This window comes from Pimephales promelas, chromosome 7 (assembly GCF_988280905.1).
Source record: "Pimephales promelas chromosome 7, fPimPro1.hap1.1, whole genome shotgun sequence".
Taxonomy (NCBI): domain Eukaryota; kingdom Metazoa; phylum Chordata; class Actinopteri; order Cypriniformes; family Leuciscidae; genus Pimephales; species Pimephales promelas.
Window position 1 is genome coordinate 25,366,772 of NC_142775.1, and position 22,889 is coordinate 25,389,660.

Genomic DNA, 22,889 nt, shown 5'->3' on the forward strand with positions numbered 1-22,889 from the left:
TGAAAAAGAATATGTGGTCCTTTTATTGTAAACCGGGAATGATTACTTGTGTTTTGAAAAAAAAAATGCTTAACAGTAATTTTTTTATCTCTTCAGAATTTGTACAAATCAGATTTCAACCAGATCTTCAAAGGAGCAGGCTGGGTTCCCATAGGTTCTATAGATGTTGAGAGGGCTAAGGCTGCCAATAAAGCCCTTGATGAGAAGTCATACAGAATTCACCCCAGTGCATTGAAATTCACCAGTCTAACAGACCAGATGAACATGGTTTTGGCCATGAGCAACACAAAACTACAAAATAAAGTAAGAGTACTTCAATGATCTATTCTGAATGATAACCACAGTGATGCTATAGAACTGACTCACAAGTTCTTGTTTTATTTTTATTGCATTTTAGACGGCCTATAAAGCCTCTGGAGAGAAATTCATGCACACATACAATCTACCAGCTGATGCCCCAGAGTTCCTCCAGGCCAAATATAATGCCCAGACTATGAGTGAGGTAAATGAAGTGAACTGCAAATGACAAAATGTTTGTATGTTCTGTGTATGTACATAGTGTTTAATTGTAATGGAAAATACAGTCTAAATTGAATAAAATAGAAACGCTTATTTGTAGGGTTCTATGTGTTAATATTAGATATTATGGAATGAAAATGAAAAAAAAAAAAATCATTTTACAGCATTTATTAATCTTGGCTTATTTTAGTTCTTAATGCATTACCTAATGATAACATATACCTTTTTTATGGTTAAATTGTGTAGAAATGAAATGCTTTAAAAGTTTTGGTCATTGATAGTTTAAATTAATTATTGCAGTGACACTTTTTCTTAACATATGCAGTCTTTACCACTGAAGTGTTTAAAAGTGTTTTTCTTGTAAATGTATTTTTTTCATATCATATTTTTTTTCTAATTGTTTTTTTTATTTATATAGTATGACCAGATCAGTTCATTACATTTAATTTATTAAAGTAAAATGTATTTATTTGTTTTGAAAGACTAATATAATGTAGATATTAACAAAAATCTTATTTTTTATAGTCACACTACAAGGCTCAGTGGCTTGCAGACATTGCCAAAGGCTATGACATGAAACCTGATGCTATTTCCATTCTTGCTGCTAAACAAGGAAGGCACATTGCCAGCAATGTAAGTGCAAAGTGCATCTTGCATTCAAATGTTTGAAAGGCCTGTTTAGCAGGTCCGAAAAATCTAAACCAATCAATTATATAAATTATATTATATATAAGTGTATATTATATATATATACTGGACTGATTAGAATTTATTGTTCTTTGATCATAGTATCAATACAAAAAAGCATATGAGAAGGCCAGAGGCCACCATGTTGGCTTCCGTAGCCTCCAGGACGACCCCTTGCTGGTGCATTACATGGAGGTGGCTAAGATACAGAGTGAGAGGAACTACAAAAAAGATTACCACAAATCCAAGCTGAAGTACCACACCCCCGTGGACATGTTAAGTGTGGTGCAGGCCAAAAATGCCTCCAAGGTTCAGACATATGCAGGATACAAGCAGAATTTACACAGTTACACCCTGCTTCCTGATGCCATGAACCTGGCATTAGCTCGCTCCATGAACATCAGCTCCAGTGATGTAAGTCCATCATTTTTAGACCCATGCATCCCACCTGGAGGGGGTAGCTCATAACTTATGTGATCTTTATTACGATTGAAGTACAATTGGATAAAAAAAGGATTGAACATTTTGTTTGTTATCTCCTAGGTTGAGTACAAGAGTGAGTACAACAGCACAATGAAGGGCATGGGATGGGTACCTATTGGTTCATTGGGAGTAGAGACTGCAAAGATTGGAGGAAAGATCTTGAGTGACCACAAGTACCGCACTCACCCCTCCAACTACAAGTTCCACAAACTCATGGACTCTATGGATCTCGAATTGTGTACTGCCAACAATAAAATCATGAACAAGGCAAGCCTAGATTCTGTTTCTTTTCATTGGTTTGACTGGTGAAAAATAAATCGTCAATCAATGTTCATTTAAATGCTTTTGTTTGCAGAAATCCTACCATGCTGCCTGGGAAAAGGACAAGCTTAAGATTCATGTGATGCCTGACAGTCCTGAAATTGTCCTGGCCAAGGCCAATTCATTGAACATGAGCCAGGTATGATTCACAACACTGACTTTTGCATTTCATCAAAATAGTCTCAATAATAATCATAGCAAAAAAACACCAGTGCATATTTCATTGCATTTTCTATGTATTTTCAGAAACTCTACAAAGCTGGCCTTGAGGAAATGTATAAAAAGGGCTATGATCTCAAACCAGATGCTATTTCGATTGTGGCTGCCAAAGCCGGAAGGAATATTATTAGCAATGTAAGTATCCCATCAGCCATTGTCCTCTTGCCCTTTTACTTGCTCTTATATTGTGTGTTTGCAAAAATCCTTGATGTGTTGGAATCTTTTCTGATTAATCCATGTTTCTGCCATTACAGTACAAGTATAAATTGGCATATGAGAAGGCCAGAGGCCACCATGTTGGCTTCCGTAGCCTCCAGGACGACCCCTTGCTGGTGCATTACATGGAGGTGGCTAAGATACAGAGTGAGAGGAACTACAAAAAGGATTACCACAAATCCAAGCTGAAGTATCACACCCCCGTGGACATGTTAAGTGTCGTGCAGGCTAAAAATGCCTCTAAGGTTCAGACATATGCAGGATACAAGCAGCATTTCCATAATTACACCCTGCTTCCTGATGCCATGAACCTGGCATTAGCTCGCTCCATGAACATCAGCTCCAGTGATGTGAGTCATACTCTTTGACTTTACTTGTCATTTTTTTTAGCAAAGCTTTAACTTCTGTCAATATAAATTGTCTAAATGAAACGTGTGTTTTTCAGGTTGAGTACAAGAGTGAGTACAACTGCACAGTGAAGGGTATGGGATGGGTACCCATTGGTTCATTGGGAGTAGAGACTGCAAAGATTGGAGGAAAGATCCTGAGTGACCACAAGTACCGCACTCACCCCTCCAACTACAAGTTCCACAAACTCATGGACTCTATGGATCTCGAATTGGCTACTGCCAACAATAAAATCATGAACAAGGTAGGTTACACTTTTGTAATTAACTCTTATAATAATTATAAATTCTGAGATTTTTTAATGGATTATGTGGCTGGTCCCATTAATAAATAATATTTCAATTTATTTTATTGCAGCAAGCTTACACGGATGCTTGGAACAAGGACAAGTTAAAGATCCATGTCATGCCTGACAGTCCAGAAATCATTCTTGCAAAAGCTAATGCTATCAACATGAGTGAGGTAGGTGTAATCTTTAAATTGTTTCCAGAGACTTTGTCTGCTTTCCTGGAACTAACTAATATATAATCTAATTAATATTAATATGTCATTTTCCTATGTTTGGCAACAGCCTAAAGTTTGGATAAGGATGTATATTTTGTGGTGGAAGATTTGTTTATTCCTATAATTATTGACACCTTTGAGCATTGGTGTCTTCTATCATGATGACGTTGTTGTCATTTTGTAAAAGAAATGAGGTAAGTTATGCCTGAGAACGTGTATAACCTGTACTGAAATTACATTTTGACTACAGAAAGCCTACAAAGCAGGACTGGAAGCCCTGAAAAAGAAAGGTTATGACCTCAAGGCAGATGCTGTATCAGTGATTGCGGCCAGGACCTCCACAAACATTGCCAGTGATGTGAGTTTTTTCAAATAGAAAATCAAATGTTTCTGTCTCTAGCATTATTATCCAAGCATTACCAGTTCTGACTTCTACATATACTTTGCATTACAGTACAAGTACAAAAAGGAGTACAATAAAGCAAGAGGCCATCATATTGGCTTCCGTAGCATCAAGGACGATCCCTTGCTGGTGCACTACATGGAGGTGGCTAAGCTACAGAGTGATAAACTATACAAGAAGGATTACCACAAGGCCAAGCTGAAGTACCACTCCCCCGTGGACATGTTGAGCGTTGTTCATGCTAAGCAGGCTACGGCTGCTCAGACCTTTGCTGGATACAGGCATATTGTTGCACATAATAAAGTTCTGCCTGATGCCATGAACCTTGTACTAGCCCGCAACATGCAGACGATCGCAAGTGATGTGAGTCGGGATCTTTGCATTTTCTTATGTTTTAATGTCTTTTTTTTTATTTGTTTTTACATGGTAGATATGACAGCATTCCTTCTCATTCTGCAGAACATCTACAAATCTGAGTACAACAATTACATCAGAGGAGTTGGATGGATTCCCATTGGATCTCTGGATGTGGAGAAAGCAAAACTTGCTGGCCGGATAGGCAGCGAGAAACAGTACCGCACACCTGCCAGTAACCACAAGTTCACTAAAGATATGTCTTCTATGGATCTAGTCCTTGCTGCAGCCAACAATGACATCAACAACAAGGTGAAAATTGAAATCATTTGAATTTGAAATCGCATTGCTTTTGATTATCTTGAATATTATGTTTCGTCGACTGACTTTCTTTTAGTGACATAATTAATAATAGCCAGTATGAATTGACTGACCCATTTATTCTTTCTACAGCAAAAGTATATTTCAGCCTGGGAACAGGACAAAACCAAAATTCACATTATGCCAGATTCGATGGAAGTGACTCTTGCTCGTCAAAATAAAGCTAATTACAGTGAGGTTAGTGAATCCATCAGATTCAAAATTGTTGATTGATTGCAAGTATAATAGTAAATAATCTTTTCTTATTCTCCTTTAGAAACTTTACAGACTTGCCAATGAACAGGCAAAGAAAAAAGGTTACGATCTACGCGCTGACGCTATTGCAATTCAAGCTGCTAAAGCATCATCTGCCATTGCTAGTGATGTAAGTTTTTCCTCCTTATTGGACCCATCATAGGATTACTGTGTACTTATCGGAAAGTAATAGATGTTTTAATGGACTTTTCACAGTACAAGTACAAGACTGGTTATCGTAAGCAAGTTGGTCATCACATTGGAGCCCTCAGTGTCCAGGATGATCCTCTGCTCATGCTGGCCTTGAACTCAGCTAGAATTGCTAGTGATGCTCTCTACAAGAAGGACTTCAACAAGTCCAAGACCAAGTTCAACCTCCCAGTGGACATGATAGCTTTTGAGTTGGCCAAGAAGAACCAGATCCAAGTCAATGATGCCAACTACAGAACCTACCTGCACAACTGGACCTGCCTGCCAGACTCCAATGACGTCGTCCAGGCCAGACAAGTCTATGACATCCAGAGTGATGTATGTCAGAATTTACTGCACTTTTATACATGTATAAATAAGGTTAAAGGGTCATCCGTATGAGGCTTGTGTAGGCACTCTTTTCACACATATCTGATCTTAGGCGGTGTACAAAGCTGATCTGAAGTGGCTAAAAGGTCTCGGATGGGTCCCCATTGGTTCGATTGATGTTGAGAAGGTGAAAAAAGCTGGAGAAATCCTAAATGAACAGAAGTACCGTCAGCACCCAAGCAACTTCAAGTTCACTTGCACAACTGAAGATATGCCACTGGTCTTGGCTAAAGCCAATAATGACATCATGAACAAGGTACTGTAGCTGTACATTTGATATCTAAACACATTTGGGACAATTCTAAAATATTGTTTTTGATCATTTTGGTGTATAATTCTCTCTCCATTCCGGCAGTCAAAATATGTTGAAGCTTGGAACAGTGAAAAAACAAAGGTTCACATCATGCCAGATGCAATGGACGTGGTTCTTGCCAAGCAAAACAAAGTCATCTATAGTGAGGTCAGTTTTTCATATTTAAAATTGAATGCTTAGTTGTATACCAAAGTATTTCCAGTTGTAAAACAGAAACAAATATTATAAATTTTGATTATGAGACATAGACAGATTAAGAGCAATGATCATTGCTTTTATTTGAAGACAACAAAGGATACATTATATTCTGCTTTTCCCACAAGTTTGTTGAAATATTTTGTGTGATTTGGTCTTCAGAAACAATATAAACTCGCCCATGAACTGTCCAAGAAGAAGGGTTATGATATGCGCAGTGATGCCATATCTATCATCGCTGCCAGAGCCTCCAGAGACATTGCTAGTGACGTAAGTACAAGAAACTGATAAGGTAATATATGACACATTGAGGATATAATTTGCTACACTGAGAGTATTTTCTTTCCTTGCAGTACAAGTACAAGACTGGTTACCGTAAGCAAGTTGGTCATCACATTGGAGCCCGCAGCATCCAGGATGATCCTCTGCTCATGCTGGCTTTGAACTCAGCGAAGATTGCTAGTGATGCTCTCTACAAGAAGGACTTTAACAAATCCAAGACCAAGTTCAACCTCCCAGCGGATCTGCTGTCTCTTGAGCTGGCCAAGAAATGTCAGATCCAGGTCAATGATTTCAACTACAGAACCTACCTGCACAACTGGACCTGCCTGCCCGACTCCAATGACGTCGTCCAGGCCAGACAAGTCTATGACATCCAGAGTGATGTATGTGATATCCATCTTCTGTTGATCCATTTATGCATTTCTGGATCTTCATGGGATTGACTTTCCATTTTGTTTGTTTTTTAGCTTGTAGCCAGTATGCATGAGTGTTATTAAAATAGAAAAAAGGATTGCTTGAGTCCCTAGAGATGAGACATAAAGAGATAAAGCTACCAAGAGACTGACAAATAAGCTGTATAGTCACTAACAGGTATTCTTTCAACATATGCTCTAAGGCTGTTTACAAGGCTGATCTAAAATGGCTTCAAGGTCTCGGATGGGTTCCCATTGGTTCTCTTGATGTTGAGAAAGTGAAAAAGGCTGGAGAAATCCTGAGTGAAAATAAGTATCGTCAGCACCCAAGCAAATTCAAATTCACCATGACAACTCAAGACATGCCGATTGTCTTGGCTAAAGCCAACAATGATGTCATGAACAAGGTAACTGCTGATCAGATATTGCATATGCATGTGCAGTTTTCTCATTTATTTAATTTTTTAAGTGTAAAAGTGTATAGACAGTTGATGTGTGGATGTGAAGTATTTGTCTTATTTTTTCCATTTCATGCTCCTATTTGATAGCAACAATATGTTGACGCCTGGAACAAAGACAAAACAAAGATTCATCTTATGCCAGATGCTATGGACATTGTACTAGCAAAACAAAACAAGACCAACTACAGTTTGGTAAGTATGACACAACATTAGCCCCTAATGGTGTATAATGAATGTCCTTGATTAATAATTTCTTCTAAAATAATTGTTTATTTGAATGTTTTCTAAGAATTCATACAAGCTTGCAAACGAGGAAGCTAAAAAGAAGGGCTATGACCTGCGAAGTGATGCCATCGCCATTAAAGCAGCCAAGGCTTCCAGGGATATTATCAGCGATGTAAGGATTTTGATTGACAGCATTAAAAAGTCAACAAAACATTTCAAATCAGAAAATTAAATCATGTCTTAAACCACTCTTTCTTTTCAACAGTACAAGTACAAGACTGGTTACCGTAAGCAAGTTGGCCATCACATTGGAGCCTTAAGCATCCAGGATGATCCTCTGCTCATGCTGGCCTTGAACTCAGCTAGAATTGCTAGTGATGCTCTCTACAAGAAGGACTTCAACAAATCCAAGACCAAGTTCCACCTCCCTGTGGACCTGCTGTCTCTTGAGTTGGCCAAGAAATGTCAGATCCAGGTCAATGATTTCAACTACAGAACCCACCTGCACAACTGGACCTGCCTGCCCGACGCCAATGACGTCGTCCAGGCCAGACAAGTCTATGATCTTCAGAGTGATGTAAGGTGCTACTTAGATATGCTATATTTAGGATTTTAAAAAGTGAGATCTAGATTTTTTCAAAAACATCCATTTTATACAGGCATATAATTTCTGTACATAATGGCAATGCTTTTGCTATGTTTGTTCTCAGGCGGTGTACAAAGCTGATCTTAAATGGCTCCAAGGACTCGGATGGGTTCCCATTGGTTCGATTGATGTTGAGAAGGTGAAAAAGGCTGGGGAAATCCTAAATGAAAAGAAGTACCGTCAGCACCCAAGCAACTTCAAGTTCACTTGCACAACTGAAGATATGCCACTAGTCTTGGCTAAAAACAATGCAGCCATCATGAACAAGGTAGCCTGATTTGTTCAGAATCATTACATTTCTTCTCATTTCCGTTGTTATGTGTATAGATACTTTGCATTTATGATTTTTATTTTTCTCTATAATATAGAAAAGCTATGTGGAAGCTTGGGAAAAGGATAAGACCAAGATCCATGTCATGCCAGACACAATGGAGATATTGCTTGCTAAACAGAATAAAATTAACTACAGTGTGGTGAGTCATTCGGTTCAAGTCATTGAACTGTTGATGAGAAGTTATATAGTTTTTTTCCCAAATTTAATTTTGTTACTTTCTTAATAATTGTGGCCATTTGAATTCTATTATATCTAAATATAATATAATATTTCTATTGATATAACATAATTTCTTTAACTACTGTTTTTATTTCCAGAAACAATATACGCTTGCAAATGAGGAGGCCAAAAAGAAAGGCTATGACATCCGTGGTGATGCCATTTCTATTAAAGCAGCTAAAGCCTCTCGTGATATCATCAGTGATGTGAGTGCTTGTGTCCTTTCTTTATTCATAGTCATTCGTAGTTCATGGTCCAAAATGTTCTCCTAGTCTTTTATTCACTCCTATTGCCCTTATTCATTCAACTGTAGTACAAGTACAAGACTGGTTATCGTAAGCAAGTTGGTCATCACATTGGAGCCCTCAGTGTCCAGGATGATCCTTTGCTTGTGCTGGCCTTGAACTCAGCTAGAATTGCTAGTGATGCTCTCTACAAGAAGGACTTCAACAAGTCCAAGACCAAGTTCAACCTCCCAGTGGACATGATAGCTTTTGAGTTGGCCAAGAAGAACCAGATCCAAGTCAATGATGCCAACTACAGAACCTACCTGCACAACTGGACCTGCCTGCCAGACTCCAATGACGTCGTCCAGGCCAGACAAGTCTATGATCTTCAGAGTGATGTACGTCTATTTAAAGTCCTCTTGACTTTTGTTATTTCCTGCTACAATAATGTCAAATTATTCATAATATATATATATTATATTCATATATTTATTTATTATTTATTTTTTGTCTGTGCAACTAGGCAGTGTACAAGGCTGATCTGAAATGGCTTCAAGGATTAGGATGGGTTCCCATTGGTTCAGTTGACGTTGAGAAAGTGAAAAAGGCTGGGGAAATCCTGAATGAAAGGAAGTACCGTCAGCACCCAAGCAACTTTAAGTTCACCCTTACTACTGAAGACATGCCACTAGTTTTAGCTAAAAACAATGCTACTAATGCAAACAAGGTAAATCTTGTCAATAGGTTTCTGAACACAAGAACTCTTACAAATACCTTCAAGTTTTAAATGTCTGACATAAAATTTTATTCAACTCTTATAGAAACTGTACACTGAAGCCTGGGAAAAGGATAAAACAAAAATCCACATTATGCCTGACTCTATGGATGTTCTATTGGCAAAGCAAAACAACATAAATTACAGTGAGGTATGTGCAGTGTATGTCTGAAATATTCACATTTTCATTTTTTTTTCTGATAACTCTAAATCTGTAAAAAAAAATTTGTTGCAATTTTAGAAAAGGTATAAACTTGCCAATGAAGAATCTAAGAAGAAGGGCTATGATTTGCGCAGTGATGCTATTGCTATCAAAGCAGCTAAGGCATCCAGGAATATCATCAGTGACGTGAGTGACTTTTTAAAAAAATAGTTTGTGTCAAAGTACACATTATTATTCACAATTACTTTCTAAAAACTTTTTATTTATTATTTTAAGTACAAGTACAAGGCTGGTTACCGTAAGCAAGTTGGTCATCACATTGGAGCCCTCAGCATCAAGGATGATCCTTTGCTCATGCTGGCTTTGAACTCAGCGAAGATTGCTAGTGATGCTCTCTACAAGAAGGACTTTAACAAATCCAAGACCAAGTTCCACCTCCCAGCGGATCTGCTGTCTCTTGAGTTGGCCAAGAAATGTCAGATCCAGGTCAATGATGCCAATTACAGAACCTACCTGCACAACTGGACCTGCCTGCCCGACTCCAATGACGTTGTCCAGGCCAGGAAGGTCTATGATCTCCGTAGCGATGTACGTTTGTCAAGCTAAAATGGCATTCAATTATTTCTACAGTTACTTTTTAATCAAATATGAACTGTTTTGTTTTGCAAAGTAACATTTCCTCTTCACCTCAGGCTGTGTACAAAGCAGACATGGAGTTTATGACTGGTGTAGGATGGGTCCCCATTGGCTCGCTTGATGTCCTGAAAGCAAAGAAAGCAGCTGAGATCCTCAGCGAGCGACTTTATAGACAGAAACCACAAACATTCAAATTTAAACAAGACATGCAGTCCATGCCTTTGGTGCTTGCAAAGGCAAATGCTCAAACTATGGATCAGGTTAGTAGAATAAATGTCATATGATTGGAATCTGACTGAAATATGTCAAAAATTCTCTGGAGAACAATTTAGTCAGTATCAATTACTATGTAAGGTTTACTATACATCAATTTGCATATATGACTCTTATTTTATTATTGATCGGTTGCAAGATGTTCTTATTGTCCTTAATAACAGCTGACATGGTATTGAAATTGTTGCGGACAACATGTTTTTTTTCATTCTAGCGTCAGTACCATGCAGCATGGGAGGCTGACAAGATAAAGATCCATATCCCTCCTGATATCCCAGAGGTTGTGCTCTCAAAGGCTAATGCAATTACCAATAGTAGGGTAGGTATCACTTTTTTTAATGATTGTTTTTTCTTCATTATATTTTTTTGTTTTAGTTGTTAAACTAAGCCTCTCAAATGCATGCATTCTGTTTGATTTCCAAAATATTCCAATTTAACATTTCACTTGAAAAAACATAAAATGCTAAATAAAATTCTGCTTACAGAAACTATACAGACAAGCGGTTGAGGACATTTTCAGGAAAGGCTATGACATCAAATCCGATGCTGTCGCCATCAAAACTGCTAAAAAATCCAGAGAAATTATTAGTGATGTGAGTATAAACTGTCTAGAAGGTCACACTGATATTACAATCTGATTGATACATTATTACCCTGTCATGTAAATATAAATAGGAGACATTTTTAATGCTGCAATCATTTCTCTTGTAGTACAAGTACAAGGCTGGTTACCGTAAGCAAGTTGGTCATCACATTGGAGCCCTCAGTGTCCAGGATGATCCATTGATCATGCTTGCCTTAAATTCAGCTAAGATTGCTAGTGATGCTCTCTACAAGAAGGACTTTAACAAATCCAAGACCAAGTTCCACCTCCCAGTGGATCTGCTGTCTCTTGAGTTGGCCAAGAAATGTCAGATCCAGGTCAATGATTTCAACTACAGAACCTACCTGCACAACTGGACCTGCCTGCCCGACTCCAATGACGTCGTCCAGGCCAGAAAAGTCTATGATCTTCAGAGCGATGTGAGTTTCTGTAAAATTTGTAATTGTAAACAATAGATCTACACTACCATAATTGTCTGCTTTCTTGCTATTTATAATGTATTTTCTGCAATCAGGCTGTGTATAAGGCTGATATGGAGTGGATCAGAGGTACAGGATGGGTACCCATTGGCTCAGTTGATGTAGAGAAGGTTAAAAAGGCTGGTGAGATTCTGAGTGAAAGGAAGTACCGACAGCATCCAAGCACTTTAAAGTATACTAGCAAGACAGATTCCATACCTTTTGCTCTTGCGCAAGCCAATGCCAAGATCATGGACAAGGTATTTTTTTCATATGTATATATATATATTTCATATTCTAAGTGTAAAGTTTAAAAAAATGAATTCACAGTTGCGGGTTGGGGTTGTGTAGTGCATAGGGTGCATGTGTCTAAATGTATGTGTTCATTATTATTGCATTGCAGAGTGCATATGTTGATGCCTGGAATAAGGATAAGATCCATATCCATGTCATGCCAGACACTCCTGAGATTGTGCTTGGAAAACAGAACAAACTCAACACAAGCATCGTAAGTACTGAAACACTGTTTCGTAGAGACTTATAAATCATAAATAAATGCACAATAGTTAATGTTTCAAATCCCGTTAAATCAGTAAGTGTTGATTCCCTATGTCCTTGCAGAAATATTACCGTCAAGACTATGAGAACAGCCTTAAGAAGGGCTACTTCCTGCCTAAGGATGCCGTCGCAGTGAAATCTGCCAAGGCTTCCAGAGACATCATTAGTGATGCAAGTATCATTGTGGATCTTATCTAACACATTAAACACACTCTGTTAAATGATAGTGCTCAGTTTCTTTTATGCATTAAAACCTTGCAGTACAAGTACAAAACCGGATACAGGAAGCAGCAAGGACACCACATTGGTGCCCTCAGCATCCATGATGATCCCTTAATCATGCTGGCCTTGAACTCAGGCAAGATTTCTAGTGATCTTCTGTACAAGAAGGACTTTAACAAATCCAAGACCAAGTTCAACCTCCCAGCGGATCTGCTGTCTCTTGAGCTGGCCAAGAAATGTCAGATCCAGGTCAATGATGCCAACTACAGAACCTACCTGCACAACTGGACCTGCCTGCCCGACTCCAATGATGTCGTCCAGGCCAGGAAGGTCTACGATCTGCACAGTGATGTATGTATATGATTAGTTTCACACACTGTGCTTTTTACATTGGTTTGTTATATTACTAAATTAACATCTTTGTTGTAAACTTCCAAACTAGGCTGTATACAAAGCTGACCTTGAGTGGATCCGTGGGTGTGGCTGGATAACGCAAGGATCCGTTGATGTCGTCAAAGCCAAGAATGCTCAGACGATCCTTAACGAGAAACTGTATCGCCAGCCTCCCAGTACTGTCAAGTTCACCAGTGCGGTGGACTTGCCGGTCATCGTCCTAGCCAAGCAAAATGCTGAAATCCTCAGTGATGTAAGATTATTGCCTTTCCTTTAGTACTTCACTCAGATTTTACAGTTGAAGACTGCTTAGAAATCGAAAATGAAGCATAAAAATGAATAGCACAAACACTTGGTAAAATTATTATTAATCAAAACATTTAAATATTGGAAGAATATAGTTGCAGTAGTTATGATAGTAATTACTATTATGTGTACAGTTAGTTATAAATGTAAATTCTTTCTAAATTAGTGTAATAGACTTGTGAATTGAATTGTCGTTTTTTATTTTTGCGTCAATGTGTGCCAAATAAAGCACCTTTTTTTACCTTTTTTTTTTCTCGAATTACTATTTTGTTCACAGAGAAAATACAGAGAAGCATGGGAAAAAGATAAGACATCTGTCCACATCATGCCTAATACACCCGCCATCGAGTTGTCCAGAGCCAATGCCATTGCTGTCAGCAATGTAAGCAAACTCACATGCAGAATCCCTAAAAGTATTGCTAAAAGTAACTTTATTTTATGAACTTATTATGCAATTAAACTATTGGGTAACACTTTCCACATTTTTGTCCTATTGCAGAAAATGTATACTAAAGCCTGGGATGCTGGAAAGGCAAAGGGGTACCTGATCAAAGAGGATGCCATTTCTGTGCTCAAGGCTAAAGCCTCCAGAGACATAGCCAGTGACGTAAGAAAACGCAAAGTCATGTTTGTTCTGTCTGTTTTCTAAATTTTGTAGTATTTTCTCTCTCTTATATTGTGAAAGGTTTTGATTAGATATCTTTAATTTTGGCTAACGTTTCAACACCCATGGTCTTCCTCAGAGTCAAAAGTGACTTCAGAGTCAAGAGTCTTTTAACTCTGCAGAAGACACATGAGTGTCGAAATGTTAGTCATTTTATTAATAAAATAAATTAAAACGTTCTGTGCTCCGGTTCTGCTCCTTGGTCTTAACTTAGACCTTGGGTTGTTTGATTTCATTCCTGTGTCCTGTTCCGTGAGCACAAACTAGGGCTAGGCTGAAGCGCAAGTGATCCCTTTCTAATCTTTAATTTTGGCTTTGAAATGTTCTCCTTTGTTATTTAAGAGTAATGTAAATAAGAATACTTCAAATCTTTCAAATGCAGTACAAGTACAAGACTGGTTACCGTAAGCAAGTTGGTCATCACATTGGAGCCCTCAGTGTCCAGGATGATCCTTTGATCATGCTTGCCTTGAACTCAGCGAAGATTGCTAGTGATGCTCTCTACAAGAAGGACTTTAACAAATCCAAGACCAAGTTCAACCTCCCAGCGGATCTGCTGTCTCTTGAGCTGGCCAAGAAATGTCAGATCCAGGTCAATGATTTCAACTACAGAACCTACCTGCACAACTGGACCTGCCTGCCCGACTCAAATGACGTCGTCCAGGCCAGAAAAGTCTATGATCTGCGTAGTGATGTGAGTTGAGCTTTGATTAAACAGTTAAATTGGTTCCATTGAAAAAAAATCTAGGAAATAGTGTGATACTTTCTTTCATTTGATTGTTTTTGTTGTTTAGGCTGTTTACAAGGCTGACTTGGAGTGGCTCAGGGGATGTGGATGGATTCCCCATGAGTCTGTTGAAGTTATCAAAGTGAGGAATGCCCAAAAGATTCTGGCTGACGTAAGTCCTTTGGCACTATATACTGTAGCTATTTATATAAATGAGTTTATGCAACACAGAGGTGTGATTGATTATTATTATTATTTTTTTTTTTTCTGATTCACAGAGAGGCTACCGTGTGAAGCTGGATGATCAGAAATATACAACACCCATTGAAAGAATTGACTTTGTGTGCTCCAAAAACGCAGCTGAAGTGCTCAATGAGGTAAGCAATATGACATAATTTGCAATCATCCTCATACAAAGGAAAACAACAATGATAAACAATGATAAAATGTCAATTACGGTTAAAGGAACACTCCGACTTTTTGGGACTTTAGCCTATTCACCTTATCCCCCAGAGTTAGATAAGTCCATACATACCTTTTTCATCTCCGTGCGTGCTATAAGTCTGTTTGACGCATCCACCGCTAGCCTAGCTTAGCACAAAGACTGGATGTGAATGGTTGCAGCTTTCATACTAATCCAAATGAGTGACAAAATAACGCAAACGTTTTCCTATTTACATGTTGTGGTTTGTATAGTCGCAGACTGTACAAATATCAAGGCCATATGAGCCACAGACATCTTTTAACCGAATAAATACTATTTTCTGAAGGCGAAGCACTGCTACTTGGGCAGAGTGATAACCATGAGACGCACCGTGACGAGGAGCAGAGAGTTCGCTCAGTGTTGGAGTAAAGAGTCAGCAATTACTAATGTTAGATAGAAAAGCATAGTTTATCATGAGTGTTTGCTTTATTGTATGAGCTGTGACAATAAACAGGGGAGACCAGGTAATATAGTACCATGTTTCATTGAATTCCAACCAAAAACACATCCAGATTTATAAATATCACAGAACATGAATAAATAATTATTATTACAGGAATCAATATATTTTAAATGCAATTTATTAGCTGAACCAAATGTATTCAACAGCATATAATATAGCCTACAGTATAATTGCATTACTATAGGATAGAATAAGGGGAAAGTAATAGCACAAATTGTTTTTGCACAATGAACTCACAGCCTATCGTACCCTTTTGCACGCTCAAGTTCGTTATTTCCATGGTTATTTCAAATGTAGGCTACTAGGCGCGCCGCGCGCAGGGTGCAAGTTCAACGCGCTCGTTTTTTTCCAAGCGCGTCCGCGCCGCATCAAGATAAAAACATATTCATATACCCTAATCATATAATAGTGTCACTAACGTTACATCAGATCTGGCTAATGGCACTGTTACAGTAGGTCATCTAAAAACATAACGGAACACTTACCTCAGCCGCAGGTGATCCACTTGTCCTGTCTGTGCTATAGATGGGATGGCCGTATCCTTCAGCACATTATGGTCCGTGTGGCAAATTCCATTTTTTCACAATAGTCGTCCTCATTGAAATGTACCGAGCAAACATAATGTCCCTTGATAATCTATTTAGGTGTGTTTGGATCAATATCCAGAGTAAGTTAGCCATTTCTTCATCCAGTCAGCGTTTTTAGTTGGAATTCTGTGAAACATGGTATTACCTCCCCTGTTTACTGTCGCAGCTATTTACAATAGAGCGAAAACCCATGACTGTAAACTACGCTTTTACTATTTATAAATTTCTGACTCTGTTACCCAAACTCTGAGCGAACTCTCCTCACCACTGCGTGTCTCAGGTGATGCGGTTCTCACTCCGCCAAAGTAGCAGTGCTTCGCCTTCAGAGAATAGTTCCCAGGTTTTATACGGTTAAAAGATGTCTGTGTCTCATTTGACTTTGTTATTTGTACACTCTGCGACTATACAAATCACAACATGTAAATAGGAAAATGTTTGCGTTATTTTGCCACTCATTTGGATTAGTATGAAAGCTGCAACCATTCACATCCATTCTTTGTGCTAAGCTAGGCTAGCGGTGGATGCGTCAAACAGACTTTATAGCACGCACGGAGATGAAAAAGGTATGTATGGACTTATCTAACTCTGGGGGATAAGGTGAATAGGCTAAAGTCCCAAAAAGTCGGAGTGTTCCTTTAATGTTAAATTTTCATTTAACGAAATGAGAAATTAAATAGCCATCATCAAACAATGTACTGTGTTTATGCAAGTAGTTTCCATACATGTAAAACAAAAATAACTTTCAGTTTCAAAGCCATATCATTGAGATGTTTCCTAATATTGACACAGGGTGATATTGGCCTGCAGCCATATCATCCTGTAGCCCCAGACTGATTGCCCACTGAAGCTAAGCAGGGTTGAGCCTGGTCAATACTTGGATGGGAAACCTCCTGGGAAAAACAGGTTGCTGCAGGAAGAGGTGTTAGTGGGGCCAGCAGGGCGTGCTATCCCTGTGGTCTCTGTGGGTCCAAACGCCCCAGTATAGTGATGGGGACAATATTCTTTCAAATAGCACGTTAGTCCTTTGGATAAGACGTTAAAGTAAACCGAGGTCCTGACTCTCTGTGGTCATTAAAAATCCCAGGATGTCCTTTGGAAAAAAAAAAAAAAAAAAAAAAAAAGAGTAGGGGTTTTAACCCTGGCATCCTGGCCAAATCCATCCCCTGTCCATCATGGCCTCCTAATCATCCCCATACATACAAATTGGCTTCATCACTGTCTCCTCTCCTCCAGTAAGCTGGTGTGTGGTGAGCGTTCTAGCGCAATATGGCTGCCGTCGCATCATCCAGGTGGATGCTGCACATTGGTGGTGGTTGAGGAGATTCCCCCCTTCTATGTAAAGCACTTTGAGTACCCAGAAAAGTGCTATATAAATGTAACAAATTGTAATTTTTTTAATATTATTTTTAATAGTGAATGAATGGAGTAAGGGATTTTTAGGGCACACTTCATGCTTGAACCTCTAATAAGCATTAGTTTTCCATGTACTCAAACAACAGAACTTTTACAGTACATATAGTTTGCAAAATCATGTTCTCTCCAAACATATGACTGTTCTCTAAGTGTCCTCTGTGTTTTGTCTTCTCAGGCTAAGTACCGTGAGGCCTGGCACCAGGACAAGACTAAATACACCTTGACAGACACCCCAGTTCTAGCTACAGCAAGAGAAGTGGCCAAAATGCATCACCCGGTAAAGCATTTTTTTTTTCTTTTTGAGTAAAAATATTGTCTGTAAGAATTGTTGAATAAAAAGGTTTAATAGTAACAAAAATGACATTTTAAACATCACTTGTAGCATTTGTACACCAAAAACTGGGACAAGACCAAATCTACATCATACTTCATGCCCGGAGATGCAGTCCCGATTAAACAATGCATCAATACCAGTAAAGTGCAGAGTGATGTAAGTAAATAAATAATCCTAATCCTAAACCCATTTCACCTTAATTTTATTTATGTATGCAAATAAATCTTCCTCTTTTTTGCAGCACAAGTACAAGGCTAGTTATCGTAAGCAAGTTGGTCATCACATTGGAGCCTTAAGCATCCAGGATGATCCTCTGCTCATGCTGGCCTTGAACTCAGCTAGAATTGCTAGTGATGCTCTCTACAAGAAGGACTTCAACAAGTCCAAGACCAAGTTCAACCTTCCAGTGGACATGATAGCTTTTGACCATGCAAAGAAGTGCCAGATCCAAGTCAATGATGACAACTACAGAACTCGCTTGCACCAGTGGACATGCTTGCCCGATCAAAACGATGTTATTCAGGCCCGTAAAGCGTATGATTTAGCCAGTGACGTAAGTATTGGATGAAGATGGTTTTTAAATCAAAATTATTTTTGTCGTTTATTGAAATACGGAATCAATTTACATGTATAATGTACTGTAATAATAATCTCCCACCAGAATGTCTACAAAGCAGATCTGGAATGGTTACGTGGTTGTGGATGGGTGGCTGCTGACTGTGTAGATCATGTCAAAGTCCGAAATGCCCAAAAGATTATGAATGAAGTAAGTTTGACCACACTTTTTTGTCTAACTTCTCTGTAATAATAAAAGCTCCATTATCTTACAACAATGCACGTTTCTTTTCCCCACGCAGAGACTTTATAAGAAGGATGCTAAAGAAAACTTTAGCAAATTTACTCACATTGTGGATCGCCCTGAGGTTGTCCTTGCAAAGGTTAATGCCTTCAACCTCAGCGATGTAAGTGTGTCTCAGATGTTGTCATTTTCATCTTCATTGGGGAATACTGATGTGAAAGAGGTTAACTTGTCGACTGGGTCAATATTTTTGTTGTTACTCAGCTAAAGTACAAAGAATCATTTAACCTGGAGAAGGGTCACTACATTGGATCTGAAGATACACCACAGCTGGCTCACTCTAGAGATGTTGCAAAGATAATCAGTGAGGTAACAAAGTCCATTTCAGACATTCTAGACATGTTTGTATATGTTTTGTGTGTGATGAATTGTATTTATGATGCTTTGTTGTTATTCTAGAAATTGTACAAAGTCAACTGGGATGAGACCAAAGCTACTGGTTACCAGCTGAACCATGAATATATGCCAGTACAAATAGCCAAGAGGGCCAGAGACATAATCAGTAATGTGAGTATCAAAAATGAATTAATATGAAATAAAATAGACCCTTTCCTTATTGCCACATAACATGGGTCAGTTACTGACATTTTTTTTTATTTAATAAAGTTACTTTTTAATATTATACCTATATTTATTGTTTGCTTAAAACACTGTTAAATACTGGTTTAGAAGGGATGATTGTTGATTCTTTCTTGTATTGAAATGCTGCAGTATAAGTACAATGAAGCCCATGAGAAAGCCAAAGGTCACTACCTGGCTTCAACTCTGGTTGACTATCCTGAGGTGATTCGCTCTGGCGATATGGAGAAGATGAAAAATCTGGTGAGTTATTTTTATTAGTTCCATGCCTGAGGTCTAAGATCACTGTACTTTGATATCCACTTGACCCATCTTATAGTTTAATTCCTCATCAACCAGACTTTTTTCAATCTGTCCATCAGAGAGACTACCACAAAGGCTACAATGAAACCAAAACGAAGCTCCACATTCCTGCTGATATGATCAGCCATGTGGTTGCCAAGAAATGCCAGGAAATCCTAAGTGATGTACTATATCGTACACACCTGCACCAGTGGACATGCCACCCTGATCAGAACGATGCCATCCGTGCACGCAAGGCCAATGAGATCTTGAGTGATGTAGGCTATGATTACAGTGATATTTTGAATGTGTCAGACCTGTTCAATGGTTACATTTGACTAATTTCTCCCTGGCAGGTGTTCTACAAAGAAGATCTGAACTGGATGAAGGGTGTTGGCTGTTACGCCTGGGACACTCCCGAGATCGTACGTGCCAAGAAATCATATGAGCTACAGAGTGATGTGAGTAACATTTTCAACTAATCTTGTAGTTTACAATAAAGACACATTATTGTGTTTCCACCTGTTTGAAGGTTATTTTCCCCCCCAAACAGATTAAATACAAAGCAGAAGGCAAAAAGGAATGGAACAACTACTCCATTGTGACAGACACCCCTGTATATGTGACTGCCATCCTGGGCCACACTTGGGCCAGTGAGGTTTGTACCCACATTAACTGATAAGTCAGATCCTTGAGTATATCAAGAGCTCTATACTCTGGAGTTTAAATGGTAATACGCTGCATATTTTATGTTTCATCTTCAGTTGAACTACAGAGAGGCATATCATAAGGAGAAGCATATTTACACCACCATTCTGGACACCCAGGAATACGCAAGATGCTTCAACCTGAAGGAGATTTACAGCACCGTAAGCCTGCGAGAAAAGCTCTAAAATCCTGAGTTCCTGGTTTTATTTGTTGTCCGAGTTCTTGAAATGTTTTTTGTGTAAATTCAGAAAGCATATTCTGCTGCTTGGGACAAGATCAAGGCCAAGAGCTACAACATCCCTCACGATTCCCATGCCTTAGCCCATGCCAAACAACAGAAGGTCATCCTGAGCAATGTGAGTCCTTTCTCCAGTCCCTTCTCCAGTGCTTACTTATGCCTCCATATCGAGGGAACTGCCTGAGTGTCATTAAACCTTCCTTGGTTTCTGTAGGTTAAATACAAGGAAGATTATGAGAAGTTCAAGACCCTGTACAGTCTGCCTAAGTGTCTTGAGGACGACCCCGCCACTGCAAGATGTATCAAAGCTGGAAAACTGGTTCTGGATGTAAGTAAAGCATCAGCTTCAGAGGTTCAGCTTTGTAACTTACCAAATGTACAAACAATTAAAAGCTCTTTGTAACATCTTTTTCATTAGCGCCTGTACAAAGACAAATATGAGAAGACCAAGGCTAAAATCAATATACCTCCCGACATGCTTGACATTGTATCCGCGCGCAGTACTCAGAAGACTGTTAGTGGGGTTGACTACCGTAAATACCTGCATCAGTGGATCTGCCTGCCTGACATGCAGGTGTACGTACATGCTCGCAAGGTCAACGAGCAACTGAGCGATGTGAGTTATCCCTACATTCAAACACGTTTGATATTTTTGTGCATTGTCAAATGCAAATGGCAAACACGTTAGGTTCCACTACCTGAGATTGTTTTGAGGTCTTTTTGTTGCTGTAACCCTGTATTATTGCATCTCATTTAGATCTTCTACAAAGATGACCTCAACTGGTTAAGGGGTATTGGCTGCTATGCTTGGGACACTCCTGAGATCATTCGCTGCAAGCAATCTATGAACCTGCAGAGTGACGTAAGTATAGCCTCATTTCATTTTCTTCCATGCTCCTCCTACACCATAATCATATCACATCTGATCTTCTTGTCCTGTGTGATACTCTCTTTCAGAATCAGTACAGAGCTAAGGGAATCGAGCATTTTAAGCAGTACACTGTGGTCACAGACACCCCTGTCTATGAAACATGCAAGCTGAGCGCTAAGAACTTGAGCGAGGTAACATGTCAAAAACATGTATCAGAATGCCTTTATTGCATTTTGATTGAAGCAGAATCTTTTAACTCATATCCTTCATGTCTGCAGCTCAACTACCGTCATGACTATGTCACAAATGTCATGGGTAAAAACACTGCTCCTGCTGTGACTGTCGATACTGAAAGGGCCCGTCAAGCCAACTACATCCAGAGCGAAGTATGACGTCTCTTAACAATTAATAAGAATGTGTACTGGTCTCTCCATTGATGAATGTTTAAATCGCATCATTTCTTTCTTTTTAGAACTTCTACAAAGAGGCCAATAAGATCTCAATGCCTACTGGATACACTCTGCCTTATGACACTCCACTCAACAAACAGGCCAAAGCCAACAGCATCGTCACCAGTAATGTATGAGAACACCTCAAATCTCTCTCTCTCTCTCTCAAAAAAAAAAAAAAAAAAAGAGTCAAATGTTAGGACTGCATCTCATCTGATGTTACAATCTCTGTAGGTGAAGTACAGGGAAGCTTTTGATCTGATGAAAGCCAGGAGCTACAAACTAGATCCTGAAGGTGTCAACTTTCTCACCATCAGAAAGGCCAACAAGGTCACCAACCAAGTAAGTACAATGTTCAAGTAGAGCGTTTCACTTTAGAATTTTTAACTTTATCATGAACAAGAATATTAACAAGGTTGCATTTTGCCATAGCGGCTGTATCGTGAGAAATATGAGAAGGAAAAGGACAAGATCCACTCTGAGTATGACACACCTGAGATCAGACAGGTTAAGGCCACTCAGCAAGCAATCAGTGATGTAAGTATGTCTTTATTGTGAAATATGAATTCATACTTTACCGCCAAAATTATCAGATGCTCTATTGATGGTTTATTTTCCTCTACAGGTGTGCTATAAGGAAAAGTACTACAACAGCAGAGGAACTCTTCTGCCAATGCCCATCACCCCACAGCTGTTGCACTGCTTCAATGTCAATGAGCTCAACAGCGATGTAGGTGCCCCCCATACATTTACTCTGACACATTGCATACTGGAAACATTTCATTTGCCCTCTTGACATTTTCAGGTTTAATAACTGTTCTTATATCTCCTGCAGCTGAAATATAAAGAGGATCTGCAATGGCTGAGAGGTATTGGCTGCTTTATGGTGGACTCCCCCGAGATGACCCGAATCCGTGAGATCACCAAGTTTAGAGTAATTATTCATTCACTTATTATCATGTATGCCACTCTTCATTCATAATGGTTTATTCTATTGATTTTGATACTATTCAGTTTTTTTTTTAATCTATTTGCTAGAAATCATATGAAGTTGATGCTAAGAAGAACTTTTCCAACTTCAGTGTGGTCTTGGACACACCAGAGTACAAGCGTGTGTCTGAACTCAAGACCCACATGAGTGATGTAAGTGATTTTGTTGCATCCCCAGGCTTTATTTCTCATTTATAGACTCCATCATTCCTGTTTTAAAGCCTATCCAC

The 22,889-nt window shown here is 38.9% G+C and overlaps 1 protein-coding gene across 1 annotated transcript in view; it reads left to right on the forward strand.

The window, feature by feature from the left end:
* neb (nebulin) overlaps positions 1 to 22,889 on the forward strand; it is a 61,496-nt gene that overhangs the window by 14,483 nt on the left and 24,124 nt on the right. The window contains exons 27-96 of the mRNA XM_089133653.1: positions 97 to 303; positions 398 to 502; positions 1,045 to 1,152; positions 1,309 to 1,620; positions 1,750 to 1,956; positions 2,045 to 2,149; positions 2,257 to 2,364; positions 2,484 to 2,795; positions 2,891 to 3,097; positions 3,211 to 3,315; positions 3,608 to 3,715; positions 3,812 to 4,123; positions 4,220 to 4,426; positions 4,568 to 4,672; positions 4,752 to 4,859; positions 4,946 to 5,257; positions 5,361 to 5,564; positions 5,664 to 5,768; positions 5,979 to 6,086; positions 6,170 to 6,481; positions 6,715 to 6,918; positions 7,060 to 7,164; positions 7,262 to 7,369; positions 7,463 to 7,774; positions 7,908 to 8,111; positions 8,212 to 8,316; positions 8,495 to 8,602; positions 8,710 to 9,021; positions 9,147 to 9,350; positions 9,445 to 9,549; positions 9,640 to 9,747; positions 9,838 to 10,149; positions 10,254 to 10,457; positions 10,685 to 10,789; positions 10,956 to 11,063; positions 11,182 to 11,493; positions 11,589 to 11,792; positions 11,936 to 12,040; positions 12,154 to 12,261; positions 12,352 to 12,663; positions 12,755 to 12,958; positions 13,289 to 13,393; positions 13,511 to 13,618; positions 14,058 to 14,369; positions 14,470 to 14,574; positions 14,681 to 14,779; positions 17,525 to 17,626; positions 17,732 to 17,839; positions 17,925 to 18,236; positions 18,345 to 18,449; positions 18,541 to 18,645; positions 18,747 to 18,851; positions 18,942 to 19,049; positions 19,254 to 19,364; positions 19,484 to 19,681; positions 19,760 to 19,864; positions 19,957 to 20,061; positions 20,168 to 20,272; positions 20,360 to 20,467; positions 20,564 to 20,677; positions 20,768 to 20,965; positions 21,107 to 21,211; positions 21,307 to 21,411; positions 21,499 to 21,606; positions 21,693 to 21,800; positions 21,904 to 22,011; positions 22,102 to 22,206; positions 22,295 to 22,399; positions 22,505 to 22,603; positions 22,708 to 22,812. Coding sequence (XP_088989779.1) covers positions 97 to 303; positions 398 to 502; positions 1,045 to 1,152; positions 1,309 to 1,620; positions 1,750 to 1,956; positions 2,045 to 2,149; positions 2,257 to 2,364; positions 2,484 to 2,795; positions 2,891 to 3,097; positions 3,211 to 3,315; positions 3,608 to 3,715; positions 3,812 to 4,123; positions 4,220 to 4,426; positions 4,568 to 4,672; positions 4,752 to 4,859; positions 4,946 to 5,257; positions 5,361 to 5,564; positions 5,664 to 5,768; positions 5,979 to 6,086; positions 6,170 to 6,481; positions 6,715 to 6,918; positions 7,060 to 7,164; positions 7,262 to 7,369; positions 7,463 to 7,774; positions 7,908 to 8,111; positions 8,212 to 8,316; positions 8,495 to 8,602; positions 8,710 to 9,021; positions 9,147 to 9,350; positions 9,445 to 9,549; positions 9,640 to 9,747; positions 9,838 to 10,149; positions 10,254 to 10,457; positions 10,685 to 10,789; positions 10,956 to 11,063; positions 11,182 to 11,493; positions 11,589 to 11,792; positions 11,936 to 12,040; positions 12,154 to 12,261; positions 12,352 to 12,663; positions 12,755 to 12,958; positions 13,289 to 13,393; positions 13,511 to 13,618; positions 14,058 to 14,369; positions 14,470 to 14,574; positions 14,681 to 14,779; positions 17,525 to 17,626; positions 17,732 to 17,839; positions 17,925 to 18,236; positions 18,345 to 18,449; positions 18,541 to 18,645; positions 18,747 to 18,851; positions 18,942 to 19,049; positions 19,254 to 19,364; positions 19,484 to 19,681; positions 19,760 to 19,864; positions 19,957 to 20,061; positions 20,168 to 20,272; positions 20,360 to 20,467; positions 20,564 to 20,677; positions 20,768 to 20,965; positions 21,107 to 21,211; positions 21,307 to 21,411; positions 21,499 to 21,606; positions 21,693 to 21,800; positions 21,904 to 22,011; positions 22,102 to 22,206; positions 22,295 to 22,399; positions 22,505 to 22,603; positions 22,708 to 22,812 — 11,172 coding nt within the window. The remainder of the gene's footprint in view (positions 1 to 96; positions 304 to 397; positions 503 to 1,044; positions 1,153 to 1,308; positions 1,621 to 1,749; positions 1,957 to 2,044; positions 2,150 to 2,256; positions 2,365 to 2,483; positions 2,796 to 2,890; positions 3,098 to 3,210; positions 3,316 to 3,607; positions 3,716 to 3,811; positions 4,124 to 4,219; positions 4,427 to 4,567; positions 4,673 to 4,751; positions 4,860 to 4,945; positions 5,258 to 5,360; positions 5,565 to 5,663; positions 5,769 to 5,978; positions 6,087 to 6,169; positions 6,482 to 6,714; positions 6,919 to 7,059; positions 7,165 to 7,261; positions 7,370 to 7,462; positions 7,775 to 7,907; positions 8,112 to 8,211; positions 8,317 to 8,494; positions 8,603 to 8,709; positions 9,022 to 9,146; positions 9,351 to 9,444; positions 9,550 to 9,639; positions 9,748 to 9,837; positions 10,150 to 10,253; positions 10,458 to 10,684; positions 10,790 to 10,955; positions 11,064 to 11,181; positions 11,494 to 11,588; positions 11,793 to 11,935; positions 12,041 to 12,153; positions 12,262 to 12,351; positions 12,664 to 12,754; positions 12,959 to 13,288; positions 13,394 to 13,510; positions 13,619 to 14,057; positions 14,370 to 14,469; positions 14,575 to 14,680; positions 14,780 to 17,524; positions 17,627 to 17,731; positions 17,840 to 17,924; positions 18,237 to 18,344; positions 18,450 to 18,540; positions 18,646 to 18,746; positions 18,852 to 18,941; positions 19,050 to 19,253; positions 19,365 to 19,483; positions 19,682 to 19,759; positions 19,865 to 19,956; positions 20,062 to 20,167; positions 20,273 to 20,359; positions 20,468 to 20,563; positions 20,678 to 20,767; positions 20,966 to 21,106; positions 21,212 to 21,306; positions 21,412 to 21,498; positions 21,607 to 21,692; positions 21,801 to 21,903; positions 22,012 to 22,101; positions 22,207 to 22,294; positions 22,400 to 22,504; positions 22,604 to 22,707; positions 22,813 to 22,889) is intronic.